Genomic DNA, 18,336 nt, shown 5'->3' with positions numbered 1-18,336 from the left:
CGGCCTTAGGCAGGGTATTTTGACTAGTGTTTGTTATTTTCAATTGTTCAGTATTGGAAAAGTTTTGACGTAAACTACGTCTAAGGGGAAGACTCAGATACAGGGTGTAAAACCAAAATTTCCAAATTCGAGACCGTCACGAAATTAGGATAGATTTCAAACGCTAATAGCGTCTTTATCTTTCGATGGATTTTCGACATTTGCTTATCAATCGATTCAGAAACTCTCCAGCAATTTGCCAATTCTATTGATACTATTGATTATCAACGTTAAACTGTTGAAAATGTTGTTTCTTTCCAAACCGGGTGAAAAATTCAATTCCGTTCATAAATCCCCAACACGGACATCAGATTGCAGTAAGGTACGGGCCTTTTGATTCACTGCTTCGTTTTCCCTGTGTATAAAAAGCCTCGTGTTTCGCGTGCGCGCGTCATTTTCATTCTGGATGTCACGGCGAGCGGACCAGGGCGTCCAGAAGCGGTCCCAGTGACAACGGCTGTCTCAGCGGTGGTGGTGCGGATGAAATTTTTTCGGTCGGTGGTGGTGGCGGTCGTGGAAGCAGCAGCACATCATTTTCATCCGTGTCCCATCTTCGGCGGATCTGGCAATCGACGGCGTTCGCTGAGCCGAATCATCGGATGGCGGTCGCGCAGCCCAGTGGCTGCTGATAAGGCACATAAGTGGCAATTAATCGGTTCTTTTCAGGACCATCATTATATTTGGGAGGAAGTTGAAATAATTTTCCTAAAGTGCAATCGTTAGGAACTGGAAAATTCTTCGGTGAAATTTTCTAGCGTAATTCGGAGTTATATGATTTTAGTGATTGAGAATGTTGATATTAGACGAACTTTCTTCATAGAACAAAGCATAATTGTTTGGCATCGGTAGCGGAATCATAGCATTAGTGCCGGTCCGAGCATAGGCTGTCATCGGAAGATTGCTACAGCATTTTATTCACTAATGTGGCGTTTGCAACGATTTGGATGTTGTCGGCACAACATGAAATTTTCCCGCGAGACTCTAATTTTGTATTTTTCCTGTTGATGATTGAAATGAAATCGGTTCCGAGATGAACTTTATTCAAGGCGCAACGCTAACGTCGGTAGTTGAATCCCAAGCAAGTATCGGAAGGAGACAAATGCAAACAATTGATTCGCATTATGACTGAAAAAAATTGTATGTCGTCAGTATTTATGTTTGCTACAGATTTTTGACGTAAACTTCGTCTAAGGGGAAGACTCAGATACATGGTTTAAAACGGAAATTTCAAAATTCGAGACTGTCACAAAAATTAGGATAGATTGCGATCTCTTTATCTTATTTTCGACATTTGCTTATCAATCGATTCGGAAAACCTTCAGCAATTTGCCAATTCTATTGATACTATTGAATATCATTAATGCTTAATTTTTTTTCTACAACAAATATGATTTTGAAAAAGTATCACCGGCGCGTGCTTACTCGCAATGTACATGCTGATACATTTACAGTTACATCAAACAACTGAAAACCGAAATACGCCACTCCATACGAGGTGGCAATGTTAGAAAGAGACAAAAGATAGGAAAAATAACACGGTGTGTAGTGCCTCCCCGAGTCACCTTAATGGAAGATCCTTTAATTACGTAACGCAAAAATTGGGCATTTTCAAACCCACCTCCCCCCTATGTCACACTTTTTGTATGAAGCATCTAAAATTATGTATGGGTCGTCACACTTCGCCCAACCCCCCCTCTCCCCTCTAAGCGTTACGTAATTTGTCGACGCTCCCAAGAGCCACTTTCATTGATGGTAGCCGATCGTTAGTACTTCATATCAAATATCATATCATATCATAGCATATCAAAGAATATTGTGGCCAAATTTCATAAAATTTGGTCAACAAAAACCCCCCTGACAATAATAGAACAAAACCTGCCAAAGCCGTCATTCCTCCTACATCATACAAGAAAATTTAAACTGAGCGCTGCTAATGTTAATGACGACGACCGCGCGACCCACACCATCGTCGGGAATAAAATTTCCGGTAGGAGCTCCGCCGATGCCGAAGGTGGTACCACGGTCTGCTCTCCGCGACATCTCGAACGAAATGGCTCGCGCGCGCGGAAGAGCTGCTTTCTTGTAATCAATAAACTTGAACCTGTAGCCACGCCCCTTTGGGGGGTGTGTGACGGTTACACAATATTTGCAGTCATACCGGACAACAAAGAGGCGGGGCTAATGAGCCATCTTTATTGATTATAAGAAAACTGCTCTCCCGCGCGTGCGTGGCATTTCAGCACCTTAAAACTCATGGATGAGTTAAATCATCGTATGTTTTCTGTATGTATGTAGAATCACGAGCCCGCGTAAAACGGAGAAGCTGCAAAAATGTATTCGCATGGATGACTATCTACCAAAATTATAAGTCTTTCTCTGAATCGTGATCTCGTGATTCTACTACCGACGGAAAACAATCTGCTGTCACCAAGCAATTAAGTTTTACTTTGATCAAAATTCATCTCGCCTCAAGTTGTGACTTAAGAGCTACTTTCATTGATGGTAGCCAATCGTTAGTAAGGGAAATTACGGCTTTGGCAGATTTTGTTCTATTATTGTCAGGGGGTTTTCTGTAACTAATTATGCCCAAATTTGGCCTAAACATTCTTTGCATATCAAAGAATATTGTGGCCAAATTTCATAAATTTGGTCAACTAACCCCCTCGAAAATAATAGAACAAAACCAGCCAAAGCCGTCATTTCTCCTACATCATACAACAAAATTTAAACTGAGCACTGCTAATGTTAATTACGACGACCGCGCGACAAACACCATCGCCGGGAATAACATTTCCGGTAGGAGCTCCGCGAACGGTAGGAGCTCTCGAACGAAATGGCTAGCGCGCGAATGAGCTGCTTTCTTGTAATCAATAAAGTTGAACCTGTAGCCACGCCCCTTTGGTGAGTGTGTGACGGTTACACAATATTTGCAGTCATACCGGACAACAAAGAGGCGGGACTAATGGCCATCTTTATTGATTATAAGAAAACTGCTTTCCCCCGCGCGCGTGGCATTTCATTTGAAATATCGCGGAGAGCGGTCCCAGCATCGGTAGAGATGTCGCAAATTAATAAATTAATCAATTATTTGTTGTGATAATCGATTACTGCCCAACGATTAATCGATTCAATAATCGACAAGAATCGAGAGTAATCGATTAATCGGGATTTCACGACAACTATTAGATTTCGATTACTTCAATTAATCGATTAATTTTTATTCGATTACTACTGAACGATGAATCGATTCAATAATCGTCAAGAATCTAGAGTAATCGATTAGTTACTAATCGATTGATCGAGATTTTTCGACCATCGGCGGAGTTGCTGAGCAAATTTTATTCCAAATACATATGGGATATTGGAAAAATCGGGCGCGCGTCGGAGGGAGATGCTACAAATATGTATTCGCATGGATGGCTTCAGTGGCAGTCAAGTTTAATTCTTTCAAGATTCTTATTTGGTTTTGTTATTTCAGCCTATGGCGTGGGTCGTGTGGTCGTTAGTGATTCGAAATATGCATTATTGGGAATTAATCGATTCTTCTCATGGATACCATTTTTAACATAGGAAGATTGAGGCGAGACGAATTTGATCAAAGTACGACGTCGTAGCAGAATTACGTTGCCGTTCGTAGCAGAATAACGAGCGCGTATTGTAGAGAGCTACTGCAAATATGTATTCTTGCACTGGCACTAGATTCTTCATTTCACCAAACTGTTTTACGTAGTTTACGTTGGGCGGTCGTGTCTTGTACACAACCCTTATGATTTTTAATATTGGTTAATAATAAAATCCTTTATGCATGTCTAAAAGTAGATTAAAACAAAATTTCGAAATTCCCCATTTATTTTTTAAATATTGAAAGATGCCTAAATTTCTGTTCCTTGGTGTTTTTGTCCACGACCCCTTTGAAGAGTGAAATGTTTGTAGTTAAGTATTAAACGACAGCGGCCACAACTAACTTAATACAATGGAAGGCTATGGTGACGAAAAATGGCATAGCCAGAAAATTTCTTCTAAAAATGTTGTCTCTGGGGGGGTTTATGTTCTCCCCGGGGCTACGCCACTGGCAGGCCTGGTAGCGAGTCACTTTTTAGTGACTTGGTCACTTTTTTCGGGCAAGTCACTAAAAAGTCTCTTTTTTCGACCTCAAGTCATTAAAGTCACTTTTTCTCGCAAAAAGTCACTAGTGCTGTCCAATGAGCAGCTCGAAGTAGCTCGAAGTTCTTCCCATCCCTCTCTTGCCCATTTGTTGACAAAAAAGAACGAGCAGGACGGGAACAACTTCGAGCTACTTCGAGCTGCTCATTGGACAGCATTACTATTTTCAACTATTTTGAAACTATTGACTAAGATTTTTTCAATAAAGCTCTATGTATCCGTTGGATGATGCTTTGTTCTTGGCGGTGAACCAGCCAAGAGCTGAAAGCCTCTTTAATATAGAAGAAAAAAAAAATTGTTCATTTCAGAAATGAAATTACGGATCTTGGAAAAATTATCGCTCTGAAACTTCGCCAGCCATTCAACTCGCTGCTCTTATTGGCATTTCACCAGTAGCTAATTCAAGGTATTTTACGTCACAATTAATAAATTGGTATACAGTCATGCAAGCAGGAGACCTGCCGACTTATAGATTTTATACAGTAGGGGAAGGTAGGGATACTTGATTCCTTGGGAGACATGGCCTCTTGCCATAGCAGCACAATTGAAACCTATTTGGTTGCGGTGACCCAAATGTGACTAAATTGGGACACATAAACTTTTGTGTAACATGTGTGCTGCTCGGGTGGGAGACTTGATTCTCCCCTGTTTTACCCAGAACTAAAGTAGCATTGTTATAGCGTATTTTTATAATAGATCCTCTAGACAAATGATCGTTATGTGGCGAGTTATTTGACAACCTTATTTACTCTATTATTTACTGTGTTTTGTCTCTCCTAAAGATGTTTTTAGTGGCCACGCAAAATTTCCCAATAATGACCAAATGCTATCATTTTTTCACAGCACAAAGCCATACATACATAATATTATCTTAAATGATCTTCACTGATAAAAATTTCGGGGTATTTGGATTTTAAGTTGTTGCCTCAATATGAGAAGACTTGAAAATATTTATTAAGTAGATATCATAGAAAGGAGATCAAGTCTCCCCAATTTTGAAGATTGCATGCGCTGTCAAATTCCATAGCAAAAATCTTTCATGAATACGCACAGCAAGTCGGATACTCTGCGTATTTTGGAGGAAAAATGTTAAAAAGTTCAGAGAGCATGTTCCTGCATTATAAGCAGGAGGTGAAGCGTTCAATCCCAGGCTCATTGTACATGAATCTTCATAATTTTTGTTTCGTTTTCTACCAAAACGATCCGTACTGTTGTTCCTTTCGCACTAACAATTCCAAAAACTTCCGTGGCACCTATGACAAATCGTAGAGTTCTCTGTATCTTTCTTAAGTAGGTGTTCAGCTAATCCAGTGATCGTAATTTTCACTCATTCTCACGAGAAGCATTCTCATTCACGCATATTTTCGCCGAGAAGTCATTTTTTGCGAAAGATACGGAACATGATAACCATGTTTCGCTCACTTCCAGTGGCGTAAAAATTCGTTTTGCTTGCAAGACTACTCATAGTTTTTAATACTTTTTCGAACTTGCAACTTATTTATTTATTTGCCGTCAATTAAATGTAGACCAATTATACTTAGTACAATAAATACTAGTCTATGTGTAGTTCAGTCATCACCTAACTTGTCGAGAGAAGAACACTTTTTTTAGATCGGTTTTACTCATCGTTACATCAATTGTTTCATAATGTGCATTATAACATGACATCATTCAATTTATTGGGCCATTTCTGCCATAGTTTGTTCTTTGATTATTGATATAAAATAGACTTTGGCAACTGAAACTGAAAGTCACTATTTGGTCACTTTTTCGGCAACTGAAAGTCACTATTTGGTCCCTTTTTTGTCAGCTTTGGTCACTAAAGTCACTATTTTGAGCGGCATCGGTCGCTACCTGCCCTGCACTGGTGATGAATGATTCACTCTAAAATATTCCTAATTTCTTGTACGGAAAATGAAAATTAGGCCCTTAAATTTTGAAATTTCCACAGCTCTTGAATTTTATTACAAGGTTTTTTGACATGTCCCGTTTTGCAAGCGCGCTTGTCCGGTTTTTTCACCGAAATGATCTGGTCAGCCTAGGTATTAACCTTAAAGTTTGTTGCTACGGATACGACAGAAGGATTTTCGGACGCCTCTGTAGCAAACCTCTGTAGTTTTTATGGGAGAATGCTTTAAGGTTAATAGTCCTAATTTTAGTCTGTCTGTCTACTGTCCGCAACTGTCTGTTTACTTTGTTCTCGTATAATTTTAGCTGATTTCAAGTAAATAATATTTTATAATTCAACCGCGTGTTCAATGTTTTAGATTTTAGATTGTTGTTTTTGTTGTCGTTTTTCTGTGTCCTTATCCATATCTTCATATATACCACAGTCGCTGTGTAGAAGGTTGCCCTCTTCATCGGCCGGAGTATAGTAGTGCGTAAGATGGGTATACACGAATAAGGCAGGCGTACTCTCGAACAAAATGCATATACAAATCATCTTTATGGCTTGGAAATCAAGCTTCAAGGCAAGGATCAATACGTCGGACTTTACACTTTGGCACGGACACATTGCTGGAAATTTGTACATTTTCCTCATTTTGCTGAGAACAAATCAAGCAAATATGTTCACTATGCTGATAAAATCAATAAATTTCAATTTTAATCGCTACTTCTCGAAAAAGGGTTGACTCACTGTTTCCTTGGCGAAACTTTCAAGAGGCGCCCCTTTTCGTATTGAAAAAATTAAGGGGATTACTTGGGGACCGTGAAAAAATATATAGAAGCTCATGATGATGATGTGGATTGATTGCGGCAAATATGGGGTATCTGTTCCATTATTAATCACATGCTCCTATATAAATTACATTCGCAAAACAGGCAATTTAAGCCCAATTTACCAATTCCATTCAATTCCACCACGTTGTAATTTTTACAAATACGTATTTCGACCTCAACTGTAAAGCCGTCTTCAGTGTCTCGTACTTGACTCTACTTCAGTTTTTTTTTATATTCAGGCTCATAGTCTTACAAATTAACATATCGTTTGATTACATAGTCACGAACATTGTGAAACCTGCGTTTATTCAACTCAAGGCACAATGAAGAAGAATGTGTAATTAAGGAATTTTCCTTTTGCGAATCGCACGTCCAACAATGGCTGTTAGCCAGCTATTCTACGATCAAGATATCCACAATGATGAAAGTAAAATTTGTCCAAGTGAGATCATGCTGACTTTGGTTTGTGGTATTCTTCCAATGGAATGAAATGGTGAATACTTATGTTAAATCCTTCCCAGCTCTTGCATATTTTGGAAGCTCAAGATCTTACTAAAAAAATTAAAATTGATAACAGTGCTTGCAAAGTCATGTATGGGCTAGTTAGACAAAAAGACGGTTCAAGTTAGACTAAACATACGGCGTCCAGGTCGGTGGCATGACGCCATGTTTTTGTCGCCAACATCTCAGTATAAAATTCTTGATATTATGTGTTTTGTTTACAAACATCACATTTGATTTCCATTGGGATACAGAACTCCGTAGGGCTGTGACGATATCGATATATCCGATAATATCGATAAATATCGGGTTGAAATTATCGATACGATAACCGATATTTCAAAATCCGATATCGTCGATAATTGACTCGATAATATCAGAAAAATATATTAAGCTCTTTTAGTGGAATGTATTAAACCGTCTAATTAGTTAGTCGATAATATCGCCGATATGACTTTATTTGATGATTACTGTAAACTTTTCTATCACAAGCAGTGTTAAAACATGTTAATCGACTAATTTGATCTAAACTTTTCTCACAGACTTCTGAACTAAACTAAACTTCTTCTGAGTCCAAATACAAGGGTTTGAAGCTTGTAATTTGATAAAAAGTATCTTCCCAAAGTTCAAAAATTTAATTTTTACTGGGAATGAAGTATATGACGTTTCCTTTCTATCTACTCTTTATCATAATACATTTTATCAAGTGGTAAAGCTCGCAGTTTAAAAAAGCTAAAAGGAGCCAAATTCATTTAAACATTTTTGTCAAACGCTTTACAATCCAACAGTGCACTGTTTAACCGATTCCATCCGGATTTTTTTTTCTACATCTACATCTACATCAATTTTGGGTTATGCCGGTACTAAAAGTGAAACAAACTGTGAAAAAGTAGATGCACTTAGAAAAACTTTCTAGAGCATCCAAACCTTCATTGAGTTTTGATCGATGGGGACCCAACTATCATTGAGTTCAGATTTTGAAGGTGTGTATAGATCGCTTTCTCCGGGCATTAGCCTTACTTTTGAGCTGGGATAGTCCCTTGGGACATCTATTCGTTATTATAAACATGCCCCAATAAGATGTGTACCGTACTGTAAACTAGTCTTGAGTTAAAGGCCTATACCGGTTACATATGAAATTAGATTTACAGCAATGCCCTGTTATATATCGTTATTCTGAAAAAGGTTCTCGGAAAATTATATAAATGTGTATCGATATTTGCTAATATAAGTGAAACTATGAGTAGCAATATTTTTCCCATATTGAAAAAGGAAATAATTTCTTTTCAAGCCGCTGTGAAATTTTTGCCTCAAGTTGCAGTTGTTCCATTGTTAGGGCGCATGTTAATCGAAATACGTACCAGCCATGATTCTGAAAGCATAAATATTATTTTTATTTGCACAATGTTGATAGTGTGACTTTTAAAAACGTTGAGTAGCTTAAATTACATCATGGAATCGTTGATTATTTGTTGCATAGCTCTCTAAGAGCTCTCTAAGATCAAAATGTTAAAAAAAATATATATTTCTGAGCTTTGTATTAATTATCGGATATCGGACCCGATATCGATATCCAAAACTCGATATTGAAACGATATCGATATTTTATTAATCCGATATCGATATTATCGATAAATGCTACATCGTCACAGCCCTAGTCAGTGGGATACGGTTACGCAATCTTGGCTGCAAAACAAACCTATTGTGTGAGATAGGGATGCCACCGGGCTGACGGCGTCAAACAACCGAAATACGCCGGGTAATTAATAGACACGTGAAATAGTGAGACTGTGTAACCATTCAATAAATATTATTAAAACATGCAGTCGATCCATAATGAGTATATAGTTTTTACGTATATTTAGTATACGAGGAAGGCAAAAATATGTTCCCAGCTTTCGTGTTGACGGACAAAGTACATACATTTTCTTATAACGAATAAACATATTTTTATATTTCCTACTGATTGCAATACAACGGCTCAACTCACCCTCCGCCGGATGATCTGCGCCGTAACGTGCGCCTCAATGATGTGGCTCTTGCGCATGTCGCCCACGCGGAACATCAAACACGGCACCCCGTCCCGGTGGCAGATGACGGCGTTCCGCGAGAACAGCAACGTCTGGGCGCGCTTCTTCGGGCGGGACAACTTGGCGAACACGATGCCAACCATAAATGCCTGAATGAACAAACCGGTGATACTCTGCAGGGCGAGAATGAACACCGCCTCGGGGCACTCCTCCGTCACGAACCGATTGCCGTAGCCGATGGTGTGCTGCGTTTCCAGCGAGAACAGAAACGCCGACGTGAAACCGTAGATGCACGTTACGCACGGTTCATGTTGGGTGTCTGAAACGGGGGGGAGGGGAAAGCATCATAAATTAATTGTCTCGCATACTCTTGAGCCTTGGCAATAGCAGGTGCCTGGAACGAACCTCCCATAGCATGTGCGGCAATATCGCCGTGGCTGTAGCTGATCAGGTACCATATGATGGCGAAGCCCAACCAGGACAGGATGAAGCTCAATGCGAACACCAACAACGTCCAGCGCCATTTGAAGTCGACAAGTGTGGTAAAAATGTCCTGAAAGTAGGCAAGAAGGAAAACAGAGAGGTGAATTATATGTGACACGTATAGGGAGAAGCACCATTTCGACTCCAAGCCCTTTTATCAAAACGAGAACAAATAAATTTTGATTAACGAGGAAGGCAACAAGTTAAATTTGAACTAGCTGCATCTTAAATCCTCATGTAGGCTCATATATATATATATACGGCTTATTACTTTATTAGAGATATTTTAGCCTTATATCTTACCTTTCAGATATTTCCACGTTTATGGTGGAAATTAGAAGAACTATCATGCTGTCATTAGTTGATGGCATTTACAATGTCGGCTTGAAATCCAAAGGCATCGGTTGGGCACGCAACTGAGAAGCGCTCGCTATTCAAGCCTATAAAGCAATGTCAGCTCCCACCCTAATGAGAATAGTCGACAACAAGTGGTGAATACCTTGTAAGAACACACCAACACAAGAGATGAGAAACTTTCAGTAAGTTTCGACGAAGTGGTGAATATTTTTTTTTATATTCTAGTACTTCCCTCTGATTGGGGATTATTGATGTCCCATTAAATTTTCGTGCACGTATCGCACGACCTTCCTTCTGCCAAGCTCGCGTATGAAGGGGGAGGGAAGAATATCAGTGTGGAAGCTGATATATCTCCACTGGCTTCCACAAATATTGCCCTCCGCTCGCTTTCAAATCGACTTCTATAAAAACATTCTTCATGCCTGCCGTATCCTAATGGAACTATCAATTCTATACTTTCGCCTCTAATTCTATCATGAACATGTGCGTCTAAGTTTGGAAGATGATATTAGCATTTCCATATCATTGTAAATCATTTAACTTCACGTAGAAGTAACACTCACAAAATCATTGATTTAGTTAAAAATATAATGTTTTTGATCTTACGAACAACTTGGTGTAATAAAACAAATCTAAATATTTCCGAAATTCCAAGATATTTAATTATCTAATATACGCTAGCTCCGTCAAGCAGATTAATTCCAAATTAATGAGACGTTCGCCGTAATAGTTTTGATCTTTCGAAAAACTTTGTAAAATATTACAACTCTCTAAATTTTACAGATTTCAAAATTTAACTGGTAGTCTCATATGCGCAAGCGCCGCCAAGTGGATAAATGGTTTTGATCTTTCGAACAACTTTATGCAACATCATAACTCTCTAATTTTTTTTATATTCTAAGTGTTGCTCACGACAAGGATCGATCAAATTCTGTGAACTCTCTTGATTTATTGGGATTCGAAAGTTACAAAATTCCTATAGAAAATGCACATGATTAGGGGATTCTCAGTTTCTGTATATGGGACTTACTTTTAGTGATTATCCTGTCTTTCTGAGCAACTGGGAAACAGTATCCGATTTGAGGTTTTAAAACCTGTAGATATAAGTTTGACTATAAGTATTTCTAAATTGTTGCCACTCTTTAGGTACAAGTTATCACCTATTGACGGTACCGACGCTGGAAATTCAATGTTTGTAGCCAGGACCAAAACACCTATATGAGGCAGAGTTTAGATTCACGTTTAGGATTATGTTCAAGATATCAGTTATGTCTATCTCACCTCTTTTCTAAATTAGATATCGTCTTAGTAATGAATCAGCACTAATCTCAATCTATCACCTAGTATAATACTGAAACATTTGTAGGTTATAGTCATGATCATCAACTGTATCTCAGAAATGCTCACCGTTTAGGTTGTACATAGTAATTAAGACCCTAGTAATAGATTTCAAGATTTAGGTTTAAGAAGTTCAGTATTTTTCAGTAAATTCTGTACTAATTAAAGATTTGGAAGAAAAAGTCGTTAACTCTAACTGATCACGTTTGTAGTTTTCGACGGGGCGCAGTCAACACTAAGATATCTAATCCTGGTAGTCCCATATGCGCTAGTGTCGCCAAGTGGATGAATTTCGAACTAATTAGATGTTCTCCTCAATGGGTTTGATCTTTCGAACAACTTTATAGAACATCACAACTCTCTGAATATCACAGATTCTGAGATATCTAATTCAACTGGTTGTCTCATAGACGCTAGTGCCACCATGCGGGTGAATTCCGAATTATTTAAATGTTGTCCACAATGGGTTTGATCTTTGGAAAAACTTTGTACAATATCACAACTGTCTAAATTTCACACACTCCGAGATATCTTATTCAACTGGTAGTGTCATATACGCTAGAGTCGCCAAGTGGATGAATTCCGAACGAATTAGATGCTCTCCTCAATGGGTTCAAACTTTCGAACAACTTTGTAGAATATCACAACTCTCTAACTCTCGCAGATTCCGAGATATCTTATTCATCTGGTTGTCTCACAACACAAGCCTACTAAATAAATATTGACAAAATTTTCTATTGCAAAATAAAATAACCCATCTAATGGGTGGCCACTAAATAGCGGGAATGGAAAGAATGGCTCGGGAAGAAAACTACAAAGAAGTGGAGCTCAATCTGATTTACGTTATCATAAAGAGTAATCCTTTGTATTTAAACTTAGATTAATGAACGGTACTATATGATCCGTAGTCCGTTGTGCGGCGTAGTGTAATCTTGCATGACCGCTGGACGATGCCATTTCCGGATGCTGCTTCTTATACTATTGATGAGTTGCTTCTTGTCTTGTCAGTCTGGTAAGCTTTCCAGGGAAGTCCATAATTTTCCATAGCTCTACACGGTCTATACTGTCGTATGCCGCCTTGAAATCAACGAACAGATGGTGCGTTGGGATCTGGTATTCGCATTTTTGAAGGATCTGTCGTACAGTAAAGATCTGGTCCGTTGTCGAGCGGCCGTCTACGAAGCCGGCTTGATAACTTCCCACGAACTTATTCACTAATGGTGACAGAGACGGAAGATGATCTGGGATATCACTTTGTAGGCGGCATAAGTTCTCACACTCCAGCTTGTCGCCTTTCTTGTAGATGGGGCATATAACCCCTTCCTTCCACTCCTCCGGAAGCTGTTCAGTTTCCCAGATTCTGACTATCAATTTGTGCAGGCATGTGGCTAGCTTTTCCAGTCCCATCTTGAAGAGCTCAGCTCCGATACTATCCTTACCAGCTGCTTTATTGGTCTTTAGCTGTTGGATGGCATCCTTAGCTTCCCTCAAGGTGGGGGCTGGTTGGCTTCCATCGTCCGCTGAACTGACGTAGTCATCTACTCCGCTGCCTTGACGACACATTTCGGCTCGCGGCACGAAGCCTTTGACGAATTTCGCGCCAACACCAGCACCATCTCAGAATCGAATGAAACTTGGTGGGCATAAAGATATGGTATTTCTAAGCCACTCTGCATACTTAGTTTTTCAAAAATTGTCAAGAGTAACATTTCATGAGGGCCTAATTTTTTTTCATGGATTTTTTATAAAACGATGTAACTCTAAAATGACAAGACCTACAAAAAAGTGTTGTATGGCGGACTGTCGTGAAATTCCCAGAAGTTTTTTGGAAAAATATCCAAAAAATAAAATACCGATTTCTACACTGAAAAAAATTAGTTTTAAAAATTAAAATCGATATTACAAAAAAACCTCACCTCAGAAATCGATGAAATTTTTTCTGCAGATAGGTATTTTAATTATCAAATTTTTCTGGGAATAATGTTCCTGTGACATATTTAAGGAAAAAAAGTTTTTCTAACAAAAACTTTTTTCATGTCCATATTGAGTGAAAATTTATCAGCGTGTTTTATACCTACAGCGCCAATTATAGGTTCAGCAGCCTATCATCAACCAACGACACATTTTGGATGTATAAAAATTTGTTTGGGAAGCAATTTAGCATAATCTAACATAAATGTGGACCAACATTTGAAAAGGGTTTATGTTTTATTTGACTTTTTGTATCGAAGTAACTTAAAAACAATTACAAAAAATAATTACTTTGAAAACGGGTAATGTTGCCGAAACGAAACTGAAGTGATATTTAATTGTAATAGTGGAAAAGAAGATGTTGTTTTTCAGCAAAGGCTAACCACTGAACGGTGTAATTTAGAAACCGTTATAAAGCCTGTAGAGTAGATGATTTTGTATCGTATTTTATTGAAAAAAATGATAAACTTATAACTTATGACATTATTTGCAAACAGCAATACACTTGTACTGTTAGTATAGTACACTTGTACAGTCGATCGGTTTTACAAAAATTACTTTTGTGTCTGGGTGAGCTGCAACACATTATAAAAATAAAAGGAACTTTGCAAGTCTGTGTAATTTAAATTCAAAACATGGCTTAGAAACAGAATGGCACTTTTTTACAACATCGCACGGAGAAGGCCCTATGCGAAGCTATTGGAGGCACTCTCAAACGAATGGCAAAACGAGCAAGTCTTGCCAAAGGTTATGGAAATACTATCAAGACTCCTCGGGAGTTGTACGAATGGGCGAATGGGCACGTTTTCAATCAAACAAAAATATCAATATATTACATTTCTGTTATATCACTAATGAGCAATACCGCCATCGGGGGTGGCAATGGGTCTGGGGGTGAGAATGGCTCATCGCTCTCACCGCGAGCATGGAGGGCGTAGAGAAAAATCGTTCAAAAGGGTCTCTTATGAGCGATTCCAAGCAACAGCATCAAAATTTAAGAAAATTTTTAATTCATGATTTTCTATTGAGTTGAAACTTTGCACAGTTTTTCAATTTCATATTGAGTCACGACTAACTTTTCAAAAGGGTGTATGTGAAAATGGTTCAAAAATATTTAAAAAGCTGCACAGCAAAAACGGAATGTTCGATTGTTATGATTTTTTCAGCAAAGTTAGACAACTAAATGGTGATTCTTAAGAAAATGTGCACAGTAAAAAAAAAATTTTTTGCCTTTAAAAATATCATTTTTGTCACAAAACTCAAATATCTCAAACCCCTATCTCTTTCGAACGTAATTTTTTTAGGGAAAACGGTCCATTATATTAGCTATCTACCATAAAAATTTGGTGATGGCAAACTAATGAACAAAAAAATTATGACATTTCAAACATTTCACAATTTTCACATATAGTAAACAAAAAAATTTCCGTGTATTTTTTTTCAAGAATCGCAGATTTGATGCTGATTTTATTGTTAAGGGCCTTGCGTGAGTTAAACAAGTTGTTTGTATGATATTCCATATTTATGTATTCATCGATATTATGTATATTATATGTATAAATAAATAAAAATGAATTAATATTATCCTAAGTATTAAATTAAATGTGGCAGTTACACAATGTTGTTATAGAAACTCTAAGAGTTTTGGGTTTGAATTTTGGTATGGGTTATGATATCATGAAAACAGTTTATTAATACTTATTTTTTATTTATTTTTATTCAAATTTTTTAAAATATCGAACACTTTTGAATTATTATCAGCACAGTTTGAGTATTTTATGAGTTAATTTTATTTTCCGACAATGGGATGAAACAGTGAAATTTTTGGGTTCCTTGGATCGTTTTCGCGTTATTAAATTGCTCGCTGAGCTCTGAAGCCTTTATTTCGTACTCTTCAGTAGTAGTAAAACAAAATGATAATTTGGTTAAATCTTTTTCTTTTCTACGATTTGCCCAATCAAAAAGTTCTTTCGCAGTTTTAATTGCTCTTGTGGCCATGCGCTTTATTGTTCCTCCAATAGCATCACAAGGACCTTTGCCATATGATGTAGCAAAAAAATGCCATTCTGCATCAATTCCGTACATTGATTTAAATTGACATAGGCTCGAAAAATTCTTACGATTTTTGTACTGCGACGCTGCTCCATCAGACATGAAATATATCTTTTTGACTTCTTTATGCTTATCAACGCGTAAAAAGTTAATCATTTTTTCAATGAACAAGTTTACGGATACTGAATCGTGTCTTGAATCTTCGGAAATTATAATAAAACTTAAGTGTTCAATTTGCGTACTTCCATTAAAATAAATAACGAATGGATGAATTGTAGCTTGTTGTACGTTCCAGTGATGGGACTGCACTTCATCTTGCAATACAAAGCTGTAATTTTCAGAAAAATCACAAATGACTAAAAATTCACCATTTTGTAATGTATTTTTCGTATTTTTAAAAAGCTGGATTGTTCTGTTTTAATAAAATCGTGAGGATTAAACTTTCTAATTTCAAGCAAAAATATGACACAAACTCATCTACAGGTTTTACAATAGTTTCTATGTCACACCTATCCGTGGTCACCCATTGCTCAAATGATAACTGATCAATATATTTTTCTTCAAACTCAGCGAATAAAGTATTTTCCAATGATGAAGAATCTGGACAATCCGAACAAGATCGTAGATAGCAATTTGATGTTGTATTTTCACACAAAAGACTACCAGTTAACATTTTAATATCCTTTGTTAAATTGATTCTTTTCAAACTATGTAAAATAAGATTAATATTCTCATGGGTTGTGCACACACACATTATGTGTTCCTGAATTGGAAAGAAGCTTACATTGCCTTGGCCGAAGGCTTGCAAATGAGGAAAAACCTATTTTAATATTATCGTGAATTTCCTTGAAGCGTGTGTACGCTTCTTTCAAAGTCGTCATCATTAATCGTTTTTGGATTGCTTGACGCTTTCCATCTTTTTTTACTGATACATAATCTTTTTGACCAGGCATAGCTGTAAGTCGAGCTGTAAGTCATCATCTTCAAAATATTGAACTACTATTTCTTTTGTCTCATCTGTTAATGCAGTACTAGACCTAGTATTTTTGGTTGAAAGACAGTTATTCTTCAATTGTTTTGCCTCTTTTACTGTATTTCTATTGGTTTTGAACTCATCAATGGCATCCTGAATAGACCACGAACTTGGCAGCATCGACAAAATCAATAATTTTTCTTTCCTTGTCGTGGCTGCATTCGAGAACCTTTCCTTCATATTTATAATTACCTCATCGTAGTCTGTATTTTCCACATCATCAGGTCCTAATTTGAAGAGGTTTCTTCGTACAGCTTCGTTTATTTCACGGTATTTTTCTCCGGGTAATAAACGTAGTCCATCTTACTCCATTTAATCAGGTCACTTTTATCCCAGCTATGCCCTCGTTAAAGCGTTCGATGTTGACCTTTTGGATACACTCATCTTCCGATTGATTTGTTGAAACAGATTTCGCTGATGGTACGGTGGCAAGGCTCTCAGCACTTAATACTTCTGGTAATTCCTCAGTTGTTGTCGATACATCTGGCAATTCCTCAGTTGCTGTCGTTTTCGAACTTCCTGCGCTCTGCTCAACCGATGATATACAGATTGCTCTTTTGTCAACGTTTAGACGGCAGGACGTGCAAATGCGTAAATTTGTATTCAATGTGGACATTGGAGCATAACCAGTCGCTTTCAGTTTATCTATGGTGCTTTCGGTGAGATTTCGTAACTCTTTTGAACACTTTTTCCATCAAACGGCCTACAACAGTTGAGAAAGCGGCTACTCATGTTGTTCGTAATATTTCAATAAACAAAATCACTTTTAAGTTTTACTGACTAGTTTGGTGTCATTTAGCTTGACTGAAGAAAAAATTACTATAAGATCTTTAACAACCTTAGTAGTAGTAATTTTTTGCTTTTTCGTGAGCATTGTCATGGTATGTACCTATCATGCATTTGTTGTTGTTGAAGATACCCGTTTCCTCCCGATCATAAAGTCTATTCTCTAAGAGGTATATTTTTGCAGGTAAACTTTAGACGTACACGTGTATATAAATCTTTGATTTTGCAGCTTTTGTCTTAAAAATAACATTTCTGATATGTTTCTATCAACGTTATTATCAACAGGTTTCAACACTATTAAAAGAATTTTTCGCCAGTCACGTGCAATGAAAATTATGACACTATCAATACTTTTGATCACAACACTGGATCGTGTCTAAGTTTCTTATAGATGCTGTGAATAATTAAATCAAAATATCATGAAAACAACTTGTTTAAATCACGTCCCTTAACAATAAAATCTGCATCAAATTGCAATTCTCGAAATAACTTACACAGAGAAAAATTTTTTTTACTAAATGTGAAAATTGTGAAATGTTTGAAATGTCATAACTTTTTTGTTTATTAGTTTACCATCACCAAATTTTTATGGTAGATAGCTAATATAATGGACCGTTTTCCCTAAAAAAAATACGTTCGAAAAAAGATAGGGTTTTGAGATATTTGAGTTTTTGTGACAAAAATGATATTTTTAAAGGCAAAAAATTTTTTTTACTGTGCACATTTTCTTAAGAATCACCATTTAGTTGTCTAACTTTGCTGAAAAAATCATAACAATCGAACATTACGTTTTTGCTGTGCAGCTTTTTAAATATTTTTGAACCATTTTTACATACACCCTTTTGAAAAGTTAGTCGTGAC

General features: G+C 37.3%; 1 protein-coding gene across 7 annotated transcripts in view; it reads right to left on the bottom strand.

Moving 5' to 3' along the window:
- Nucleotides 1–18,336, bottom strand: part of LOC134224947 (G protein-activated inward rectifier potassium channel 3-like) — a 494,447-nt gene that overhangs the window by 48,723 nt on the left and 427,388 nt on the right. For all 7 annotated transcript variants that reach the window (XR_009983117.1, XM_062704608.1, XM_062704606.1 and 4 more), the window contains 2 exons: nt 9,861–10,008; nt 9,416–9,774 (listed from right to left, as the gene is read on the bottom strand). Coding sequence is in view for 6 of the 7 variants with exons in the window: in XM_062704608.1 (XP_062560592.1) it covers nt 9,416–9,774; nt 9,861–10,008 (507 nt within the window). In the remaining variant the exon portion in view is untranslated. The remainder of the gene's footprint in view (nt 1–9,415; nt 9,775–9,860; nt 10,009–18,336) is intronic.

The sequence above is a fragment of the Armigeres subalbatus genome, chromosome 3 (assembly GCF_024139115.2).
Source record: "Armigeres subalbatus isolate Guangzhou_Male chromosome 3, GZ_Asu_2, whole genome shotgun sequence".
Classification (NCBI taxonomy): domain Eukaryota; kingdom Metazoa; phylum Arthropoda; class Insecta; order Diptera; family Culicidae; genus Armigeres; species Armigeres subalbatus.
Note: the sequence above shows the minus strand (reverse complement) of the source record. Positions and strands in the feature narration are given on the sequence as shown.